The sequence below is a fragment of the Schistocerca serialis genome, chromosome 10, assembly GCF_023864345.2.
Source record: "Schistocerca serialis cubense isolate TAMUIC-IGC-003099 chromosome 10, iqSchSeri2.2, whole genome shotgun sequence".
Taxonomy (NCBI): Eukaryota; Metazoa; Arthropoda; class Insecta; order Orthoptera; family Acrididae; genus Schistocerca; species Schistocerca serialis.
This window is the reverse complement of record NC_064647.1, coordinates 127,510,953-127,522,652: the sequence shown is the minus strand read 5'-3', so window position 1 is coordinate 127,522,652 and position 11,700 is coordinate 127,510,953. Positions and strand designations below refer to the sequence as shown.

The 11,700-nt window shown below is 46.3% G+C and overlaps 1 protein-coding gene across 1 annotated transcript in view; it reads left to right on the top strand.

The window, feature by feature from the left end:
- Nucleotides 1-9,158: 9,158 nt before the first annotated feature.
- The window catches only part of LOC126424600 (cuticle protein 79-like), a gene marked incomplete at its 5' end in the record, with an annotated part of 57,984 nt that continues 55,442 nt past the window's right edge, over nucleotides 9,159-11,700 (top strand). Inside the window, one exon of the mRNA XM_050087340.1 lies at nucleotides 9,159-9,736. Within this exon, the coding sequence (XP_049943297.1) occupies nucleotides 9,159-9,736 (578 nt within the window). The remainder of the gene's footprint in view (nucleotides 9,737-11,700) is intronic.

Below are 11,700 nucleotides of genomic sequence, written 5' to 3'. Positions count from 1 at the left end.
GTTTAGGTCAGATACGGCCATCAATTCGTATTCATAGGACTGTCAATTTTACTTCTCTTCCAAGAACATTGGATTTTAAAAATTGCAAATACATACACCAGCTAATAAGCAAACCTAGAAATAAGGAGATGCGGAGTTTATGTCTCACCGCGTTAACACGTCAAACTGACTAAGGAAAAAAAAATACTTCGTCTGCTTTCTTCATTTACTTAAGGATTTTGAGTCAAGAAATATTTTGACACTTATATGGACCACTTACTACGCGAATCGAATTTTAAGTAGATATTCAGCAATATAATAAAATATATCCGCCTCCTTAGCTGAGTGGTCATAGTAGATGACTGCCAAGTGTAGGGTTTCTCCTTCAGTGAGATGGCTGGAAAGGAGTTCACTCAGACTCGTCATGTCGATTAAACATATACTTGAATGAGAAGTAGCGGTACCAAGAGTCAGATAGCCGACAATGGGCGGGAGAGCGTAGAGCGTTTTGCTACCGGCACTTCCTTCCATGCCGCAACCAAACGAAACCATTCGCCAAGGATGACACGGCGCTCTGTCGGTTCTGATCAAGCTACTGCTGTCAGGGCGACAGAACTTTAGAATAATGTGTGGGTAGATTATAATCAGAATGAGTCTTTGACGCTGCGGTGGAGTGTGTGAACTGTTTTGAATCTTGCTTGCACCTTTAAAGCTGTGAGAGCAGATTGTAAATTGTGCCCCGATAGCTCAGTTGGTAAGAGAATAGTCCGTGAAAAGCTGGCTATAGCCAGTTCCAGAACAACATCCGTTGCTTCCGTGCTGTGGTTGCGAAGTGGGGCCGAGGCTGTTTCCCAGATAAGTTATTGCAATATGACGATGTATTACTGTATTGTAGTTCTTAGTTTTCGACGTTGACCATTATGGACAAACCGTTGCTGCTTTTATTCTGAAGAAGGTTGGGCTATCCCAACTGAAACCTAGCTAAATCTTAGTAAACATTGCAACTGAGGCTGCTGTTAAATATATATATATATATATATTGCATTTACAGCGCCAGGTTTGGGCTGGTGGCCAAATTTAGAACTAATTTGTTGTAGTGTAAATTCATTCCGCACTAACGCATTAGAATCAGTTTTGGTGCCATACTATAATTACAGTCCACACTGGATCTCTGTGAATAGTTCCACACCGTAACCACCCGGTATATATACAGGGCGTCCAATGAAGAATTGTCAGTATTCACAGAAATGAGAAATGGAAATGAGCGTACGGCATTGTGAGCCGGGAGTTACCTATTCGGGGAAGTTCGGCCGACGAGGACAAGTACTTAATGCATTCGACGCCACATTGGGCGACTTGCGCGTCCGAGATGGGGATGAAACGATGCTGAGGACAACAGAACACCCAGTCCCTGAGCGGAGAAAAATCTCCTGCCCCAGCCGGGAATCGAACACGGGCCCCTTGGTGGGACATCCTGCCGCGCTGACCTCTCAGCTAACGGGGACGGACACAGAAATGGGAGGTATACTCACTTCAAGCCAAAACTCCAAATTCCGAATGGTTTCTGAGCTAGGATAGAGTTAATATACGTTGTTGAAACTTCCTGGCAGATTAAAACTGTGTGCCGGATCGAAACTCGTACTCGGGACCTTTGCCTTTCGCGGGTAAGTGCTCTACCAACTGAGCTCCCCAAGCACGACACACGCCCCGTCCTCACAGCTTTACTTCCGTCAGTACGTCGTCTCATATCGTCCAAACTTTACAGAAGCTCTCCTACGAGCCGGCCGATGTGGCCGAGCGGTTCTAGACGCTTCAGTCTGGAACCGCGCGACCGCTACGGTCGCAGGTTCGAATCCTGCCTCGGGCATGGATGTGTGTATGTCCTTAGGTTAGTTAGGTTAAGTAGTTTTAAGTTCTAGGCGACTGATGACCTCAGATGTTGTCCCATAGTGCTCAGAGCCGTTTTTGCCTCTCCTGCGAACCTCGCACGACTAGCACTCCTGAAAGAAAGGATATTGCGGAGACAAGGCTTAGCCACAGCCTGGGGTATGTTTCCAGAATGAGATTTTCACTCTGCAGCGGAGTGTACGCTGATATGAAACTTCCTGGCAGATTAAAACTGAGTGCCAGACCGAGACTCGAACTCGGGAGCTTTGACTTTCGCGGGCAAGTGCTCTACCAAGTTCGAGTCTCGGTCCGGCACACAGTTTGAATCTGCCAGGAAGTTTCATATCAGTGCACTCTCCGCTGCAGAGTGAAAATCTCATTCTGGAATATACGTTGTTATTTATGGAACAGATGACTTTGCACCCAACTGATTTGAGTTATACTTAACGAACAGCATGTAAAAATTTGTGCAGAATTATTCAAAAAAAGTTGGGAGGGTAGAAAAAGTGAGTGAGGAGAAATCAGAAAGGTAGTTCCACAGGGTTTAGTGCTGTGTCCACTTCTATTCCTATGGCAGAAAGACATCCCAAGCAAAGAGGTTTAAAGCAACGAGGTGGGTCGGACTAGAATAAAATATCAAAGAGGTTGAGTCGGTAAGACATGTAGGACACATAGAGCATGCCACTATCCTTAAAACAATGTACATTAAATGTACTCTACCTCCTAAACCACTAAGATTAGGACTTTTATTCGTATAAACACATGAAAGACAGAGAGAGGTACGTAACAGACACGGCTGTAGCTCCGGTGGAAGGTTCAAGGAAGTGCCCGCACCCAGGCACTAGAGAAGAATCTGAGAGGAAGGAGGTTAGCGGCGCGTGTTCCGTGTTCCGAGCTGCCCCGGAACCTGTTTGAGCGGCCGGAGCGGCTCGTAGAATGCAGACAGTAGACGGCTTACACCGGCCGCCGCCTTCCTGTGATTAACACGCTCTGAGCTGGTCCCCAGACCCGCATCTGGTGCGGAACGCAGGGCCGCTTTCGCTGCGACCACGCCCGCTCCGGAGAAAGCTCTCTACCCTGCTCCGTATTATTCTCTTTGTCTTCTCCCAAGTTTCGTTCGTTTCAACTATACTCGGCGCGCCGCTAGTTTCAGGAAACACGCCCCATATAACTGTCACACACATACCGTTCACCTTTCACCTTCCGGTCTTTTCCTTACCCGTCAACACGCCGTCCATGAACGCGTTTCTGTCTTTTCAGTTCAAGATATTTGCTAGCTGCTACTCTGCAACTTAGTTCCACCCGCGAGAGTCAGAAGGTAGCGTACCAAAAATGGCTCTGAGCACTATGGGACGTAACTTCTGAGGTCATCAGTCCCCTAGAACTACTTAAACCTAACTAACCTAAGGACATCACACACATCCATGCCCGAGGCATGGAACCTACGACCGTAGCGGTCTCGCGGTTCCAGACTGTAGCGCCTAGAACCGCTCGGTCACTCCGGCTGGCAGGTAGCGTGTATCAGAAGGTGTGGCGTGGCGGTTGGCAGATGGCTACCGTGAGAGTTTACTGTGCCAACAAACGTATGAAAATGCATGTCCAGGTTCTCAGCTTCAGACCCTGTCAACATGAAACAAATCGTAGGGTAGTAAGGTTCCAATGTAAGTGGTATACAAATAAGGGAACCACTGATGACAGGTTTGTTGGACGGATGGGAGAGTGATAGGGAAATTGTTAAGAAACTGAAAAGGTCGACATTTGGAGACAGATTATCCCCCGTAAGTTTGCTTACGAAACTTCAAGAACAATTAGTAAGTGAGAAATCTTGGAGTACTGTGCTGTCTCCAAATTACCGCAAAGACAATGCTGGACTAAGTAGGACGCACACAGCATCATTTCAGCAGTCATTCTACAATAGTTCCATACGCATCGTTTCTTCACAAGGAACATCGTCCACACAGACATTAAGAGTGCTGTTTCATTAGCATCGTTGCACGTGTGCATACTTCGTATCGCGCAGACCTATGTTCCTTAGGGTTATTTGCTTTCTGTAGCGCTAGTAGTTTGCATGTAACGAGCTACAGAATATGAAAGTTTTGCGCGTGGTATTTGAAGACGTTGCGGGTTGCATAAAACCAATAGACAGGGGCAGCTGAACCACCTATGTATAGTGAACAGTAGAATTCATCCAAAATTCACGAAAGTCGTATAAGTAAAAACGGTTTCTATATAGACTGTGTAGCTTCACCTACGGTAGACAGTGGAGCTTTATACGCTTGGTTTCCGATAGAAGTCAGTCATAAAACCGAAAACTTTCCAGATATTCAAAAAGAAAGTATCACTTTATTAGGCACTCTTTCTAGAACGAATAATTTTTTGGACCAGCGATTTCAATTCTGCACAGCTCAACTTTTGTTCTGAACGTATCTCGATGTTGCCATCATATATAGATTTCTGACTGCTTTGTTTGAAGTTTTAGATAAAAAAACAACAACTGAGTAGCATATGAGAAGGAGGAGTGGCATTTTTCAATGCAGCTGAAAATAATGAAATGATCGTATGCCATTGTTGGCCGGGAGGCCCCATTAGGGGAAGTTCGGCCGCCGTATTGCAAGTCCTTTTTAGTAGACGCCACTTCGGCGACTTGCGAGTCAATGATGATGAAATGATGATGAAGAACACACAACACCCAGTTATCAATGCAACTATTTCCCCCTAACATGCACACACATGAAATAAAAATCTTGTATTAATTCCTGTAACTAGCAGTCTAAGTGAATTAGCACCAGTCTTAATTTGTTGTTAGTAATTTAGGCAGAGGTATAACCCGACGACGATATTATGGCACTAGGTCTCCCGTAGCAGTTATCGGTAACACACAGTGATGTAACAATAACCATGTACAGTGGTGACGAGGAAAAATGCATCGCAACTTGAATGCTTTCAGGTCAGTTGTGCATATACTATCAATTGGCGCGGCACGTCGTCGTAGAATATGACGACAATAAGTCGACCAAAGCGCCCTTACTCACAGGCTCATTAAGACTGCGGTCGACTAATAGCCAGTGGAGTTTCTTCTGCCTGTTGATGCATAACTCGACTTCTTCCACATCCCCGACGGCTCTCCTTGATGATGGGATTTACAGAACGCAGTGTGCGAATGATTAACGAATGAATGAATGGACAGGTTATCCGGCTGCTGTAGTTGGATACATTAAAATAACACATTATTTTGTTTTCATTACTGCGTAATTTCGCCAGTGGAGCCACGCTCTAGTTATTGTGTATTATAACTCACTGAAATGGACGTACTTGAGTTAGAGTACAAGCATTCATGAAATTCGCACTGCCAAATGGCTAGACCAGGACCACTTCTCAATTGTAAATGTGTATCTACAACGCTTAGGGCTGTACGATTGTGCTGGACTATGGTCATCGACATTTCGGTGCCACTGTGGTAGATCGTTATGGTGCCATTGGACACTGCTGCAACAAAAATTTCGTACTGAGTTCCTTCCAGAAATCGTGGAGAACGACATCTACCGCAGTACTATTAGTAATTTCAAGTGAAGTCCTATGGCTGTGAAACCCGGAAGGACAGCTCCAGCCACCCAATTTGAAAGATTTTTCCTATGCTCCATTCCGTGGGTACCTTTCCTTCGCAAAGTATGACACCTGTAAGCTGTGTCAATGCTGCTGTGAACGGTGTACCAAAAGCTGTGTTAGAAGGCGTGGAGTTTGCTAGACAGATACCATGTGAGCTTATTTTGCTAATAAACGTATCTTCGTAAACTCTACGTCTGCACGCTAGCGTCTCTGAAATGTGGAGGAGGACGTACGCAGTTTGCAGCACACGAGCTAGAAAAAGACTAAAAGACCTGAGGTACATTACTTGTCGTAAGGGCAAAGCGGTATCAAGATGTCAACAGAAAAATTTCAACAAACTCAAGATAAAAATCGATTTATCTCTCAGAATGGTCATCGTGCACCAGAGGCTATGTTATTAACACTGAAGAAAACCATTCTTTTCGCGGATAGTGCAAACAGTATGTGATTGTCCATCTGGAAACAAACTAGCCAGTATCCGGAGAACATCGTTCAACATAAGAGCACAGGCGAGACTTACGTCTAGATAAAGGACATTAACCAAACATGAAGGAAAATGTAGTTAACTTTTTGAATATTTAGATGCCATCTAAAAGGGGCAGAGCTGAAGAGAATTTCTGGACGTACGTGACTACGCAACACTACAAACTACAATAAATTAACAGTTGTTATGAGAAATACGCGCCTTTCTTGAAAAAAAAAACGGTAATGTTGTTTCCATCACAAAAGAAACTTCAACAAAAAAAACCTTCTAGAAAAAAGTGCCTAACGTGGAAATCTTCTGATCGTAGAGCCGCTCATTTGAGTCTCGCTACCAGCAAAGAAAGTTTCTAGTTTAAATTCTTTACTTTTATAATGCACAAATGTTAATTAACAAATATTGAATCATAATATTTTCGTAAAAGTAACATCGATAAGGACCCTCTTTGGACCTATTCGATATGAATGCCACACATTTAGGATTGGCTGAACGAGTCTTTAGCAAGCCAGCTTTTTAATTTCACACGTAAGGTGATGAAAAACATTCTTGCCAAGCGTGTTCTCCTAAAACACCGGGTGAAGAAGCAAACAACGCCGTTTGTATCTATGGACAGGACACTGTGTCACGAAACACGACACTGGGGGCCCTGTTAGGGACTGCTGTCCGACAAACAGGGCCCACCGCTGTGGTGACAAGTCGACTTTCAAAGCAAGCGTCTAGTTTCTCCCCCGGCGCCTTGAGTGTTCGAACCAGTTCACTGACAGCGCCTGGGAAGTATGTAAACGCGGACCTCAAAAGAATCCCTCGCCGCGGCTTTTCACTACGCGAGCGGTTTGGAGCGCGCACTTGACTCAGTAAAGGCGCAGACGGGAAAACGTGGCAAAATTACGCGTCGCGTGTCTGCAGAACAGATTATTGTAATTGCACCTCTGGCTCACCGTCAGGGACTTACCTCACAGACAGTGTCTCGCTGGGTTTCAGCTGGCAGAAAGCGTTCCTATCTTACGAGCAACTACAGTCGGGAGATTTTCATAGTCGAGTTATCAAATCGATGATGGGCGGTAAAGAGAGGTGAAAGTTCAGCGTTCTGCATAAAGTAATGGAGGTAAAGGACATGTTCATTGGGAAAACTCTGTTCTGTACTTGCGGTATCCGATTCCAGCTCCCTTACCTTCCAGTCTTAGCAGATTTCTCGAATAATTTGTCGAAATGTTTCAACGCAAACATTGACGAACATTACATAACGTTACATGTCTTTCCAACACCGTTAATAATGTGTATCATTGAATTAAAAAAAAGAAAGTCAAAACTTGCTTCAGTATTTCGGTTTCTACACTACTGGCCATTAAAATTACTACACCAAGAAGAAATGCAGATAATAAATGGGTATTCATTGGACAAATATATTATACTAGAACTGACATGTGATTACATTTTCACTCAATTTGCGTGCATATATCCTGAGGAATCAGTACGCAAAACAACCACCTCTCGCCGTAATAACAGCCTTGATACGCCTGGGCATTCAGTCCAACAGAGCTTGGATGGCGTGTACAGGTACAGCTGCCCATGCAGCTTCAGCACGATACCACTGTTCATCAAGAGTAGTGGCTGGCGTATTGTGACGAGCCAGTTGCTCGACCACCATTGACCAGACGTTTTCAATTGGTGAGAGATCTGGAGAATGTGCTGGCCAGGGCAGCAGTCGAACATTTTCTGTATTCAGAAAGGCCCGTACAGAACCTGCAACATGCGGTCGTGCATTATCCTGCTGAAATGTAGGGTTTCGCAGGGATCGAATGAGGGGTAGAGCCACGGGTCGTAACACATCTGAAATGTAACGTCCACTGTTCAAAGTGCCGTAATGCGAATAAGAGGTGACCGAGACCTCGTCGTCGAACTGTTCGTGCAGATGGTTGTTGACTTGCAAACGTCCCCATCTGTTGACTCAGGGATCGAGACGTGGCTGCACGATCCGTTACAGCCATGCGGATAAGACGCCTGTCATCTCGACTGAGGCCGTTGGGATCCAGCACGGCATTCCGTATTACTATCCTGAACCCACTAATTCGATATTCTGCTAACAGTCATTGGATATCTGCGCGAGCAGCAGTGTCGCGATACGATAAACCGCAATCGCGATAGGCTACAATCCGACCTTTACCAAAGTCGGAAACGTGATGGTACACATTTCTGGTCCTTATACGAGGCATCACAAGAATCTTTCACCAGGCAACGCCGGTCAACTGCTGTTTGTGTATGAGAAATCGGTTGGAAACTTTACTCATGTCAGCACGTTGTAAGTGTCGCCACCGGCGCCAACCTTGTGTGAATGCTCTGAGAAACTAATCATTTGCATATCACAGCATCTTCTTCCTGTCGTTTAAATTTCACGTCTGTAGCACGTGATCTTCGCGGTGTAGCTATTTTAATGGCCAGTAGGGTACATTGAACAAGATTACATGCAATAAAATCTCGTGTCCCTGGGCGTCCTACCAGTTGCCGAATACGTCCATACCGTGAAACTCGGTATACGGAATATTATGCGCCCTCACAGTGAGTATCTGTGTATGTGTTACGTGAAGTTTACATCCTCGTGTCCAAATATCCTGATACATTATTATATGGCTAATAAGGTGGTCTTTTATTTTGCATCCGAACATGTGAGTGTTTCTAATTTTCTGCCTGACGTCTGCCAGCATCTTGTTAAGAGTCATTAGCGCCAATATATGAAGCTCCATTGCAGACCATGGTGCACTGTCTATACGAAAATTACATTTACTTTCGGTATTGTGCGTGTGGTCTCACAGTTCCTGTAGATCAGTCGTTGACTCGTTCAAATTGCAAATGTAACAGGCCCAAATGCTTTCAGAGCACAGATACAGGTACTTGTTTAATGACGTATATCAGTACGACAGAAAAGAGAGCAGGCGAAAATGGGACCACGTAGACCTGACCCGGATGACCTCTGTCTCCACAGGTGTGCCTGCTGGCGGTGGTGGCGCTGGTGGCAGCGGAGGCCCAGCAACCTACCGCTGACAGTGCCGCGCAGTCGTCGACGACCAAAGAGAAGCGCGGCATCCTGGGACTGGGTAGCTACGGGGGCTACGGCCTCGGCAGCTACGGAGGCTACGGCGGCGGGTACGGCTACGGCGGCGGGTACGGCTACGGAGGCGGTCTGGGTTACGGAGGCGGTATCGGCTACGGAGGCGGTCTCGGTGGCCTGGGAGGCGGTCTCGGAGGCTTCGGAGGAGGCCTGGGAGGTGGTCTGGGAGGAGGCATCGGCGGCGGTGCCGTCGCGGTGACCACCGTCAACCAGGCGGTCCCCGTGCCCGTCCCCGTGCCCCAGCCGGTCACCGTCACGCGTCCGGTACCTGTGCCCGTGCCCCAGCCGTACCCCGTCTCGGTGCCCCGACCCGTCCCGGTGCCCCACCCCGTGCCCGTCCCGGTATCCGTGCCCCGCCCCTACCCGGTAGCCGTCCCGCGTCCCGTACCCGTCAAGGTCCCCCACCCCGTGCCCGTCTCGGTGCCCCAGCCCGTGCCCGTGACTGTGCCCCAGCCCGTCCCCGTGCCCGTTCCCCAGCCCGTCCCGGTCAGTGTGCCTCAGCCCGTTGCCGTCCCGGTCGCCACCCCCGTCGTCGCTGTAGGTAGCGGCCTGGGAGGAGGCTACGGCGGCGGACTGGGAGGCGGCTACGGTGGCGGCCTGTCCCTCGGCGGAGGATACGGAGGCGGTCTCTACGGCGGGAGGTACGGGGGCTCCATCGGATACGGCGGAGGCTATGGGTACGGCGGCAGCTACAGTGGCAGCTACGGTGGCAGCTACGGTGGTCTCAGTTCTGGATACGGATACGGCCACGGCATCCACTAGAGTATCCGGTCCGGCGTAGTCATCGAGCAGTACCAGCACCGTCATTCGCCAGCACATCGCTTCACTCCTTCAGTAAAGGCACACCATTTATCACTGCAAATCTAAACATCTCCTTCACCTCTTGCACCTGTACATACTCAGACACCAATTCTTCCTACATCAAAGTCTGTGTTTTCTTACGATAGATTAGCACAGTAAAACTTGCTCAATTGTTTTGAGAGATGTTTTATTGTTTTGTGTAATAAACAATTTTTAGAAATATGTTGTCCGTTTTATTTTTTCCATCTTCCCCTGCACGTCTTGCACCTAGAAAAATCAAATGGTCTGTCAGTGTAAGGTTTTTCAAGACACTGTCAAGACCAAGAGTAACTAGCAGAAAGCAATTGTGTTGTTTCCATACAGCATTAGAATTTCAGTGATAACCAAAGTATTGTTTGTCAGAATGTTGTTATACAGTACAAGGAAGATTTATTTATTTATTTATTTATTTATTTATTTATTGCTAAATTATAGACCTGTTACCTGATGTTTAAAACAGGTCGTACATCTTACAATTTTCGTTTTTCATCTTTTTACAGTTTTCTTTCCTTTTGTTTTATCTACAACATTTACAAAGAATGATTCAAAATAACAATAATTTGAGGTTGAAATATAAATAAAATTTTGTTGTTTTTAAGAAGAATATAAAAAGAAGATAGGATAGATGAGAGATATGTTAGTACCATCACCGAGTGTGATTGACGGTGAATACCTCGGAATGGTTTCATCGAGCCGTTGACCGCCAGTCACACACACACACAAATGGTTATTAGCAGAGAAATAATGTTTCTTATCCTATTTGTTACTAATCCTATGTATTAACTATATTAGGTGCGCATCATTGTACAGCATTTGGCGTTTTCTTGGCTAGATGCCAGCAATTTGCTTATTTACTGTCACACCTCAGCTTCCCCCTCCTGTTCCTCCTCATTTTCACTATTTTCGCTGTCACTGTGGGTATCGCTGTCCATCCTCTGGAGATTTCTGTTACGCTGCACATAGGCGTGTCTGTGATGTCGTGTCCGCATATACTCTTCATGTGTTGTTTTTGAAATACTGTTTGTCAGTGCGTTTAATTGTGCCCATTGTTCTTCGTCTCTTATTGCTGTGTATATATCTATGTCTGTATCTGTGTAATCTAAGTGTAGTGAATGTCTATCGTTCGCGTATTGCCCGCAGAAAAAGACAGTGTGTTCTGGGGAACCTTTTCCCCGCATGTGCATGTAGGTGTCTGCCTCAGACTCACGCGGTTTAAGTGCGTGGGATAAGGTCCGTGCCCGGTTAAGAAATGTACCATACCGCGGCTGGGATCGATATGTCTCATTCTCAACCGCTTATGTCAGGGAGGAAGTCGTGCAGCCTACGTCCCTTATCACTTACATCCCACTCACCTTGCCATGTATCCAAACGCCAACTTCTAAGGTGATGTATCGTCTCTATGTGCACACCGGTTATTGTGTGTACCTTATCAAGTCTCCCCACCTTTAACCAGTACCTTGCAGCTCTGTATTTGATCGTGATATCTATGGGGCATATTCCGAGCACCACACACAGTGCATCCGCTGAGGTGGTACCGAAGGCTCCGGATAGCCTAAGTAGGACACTTCTCTGCCCTCGTCTGACGGATGCTTTATTGGTGACCACGTTCAGTCTATGTGCCCACGTGCTAGCTGCAAAGCTCAGTACTGATTCAAAGAGCGCACAGTGGTATGTACGTATGACTGGTAGAGGTAATCTGTAATGTTTTGAATTTAGCCTCACCAGTTTGTGGAGTATTTTTTCAGCTTTGTCTGTTGTCAGCCTTATGTGTTCGTGGAAATTCAATTTTTCATCTCTGTGT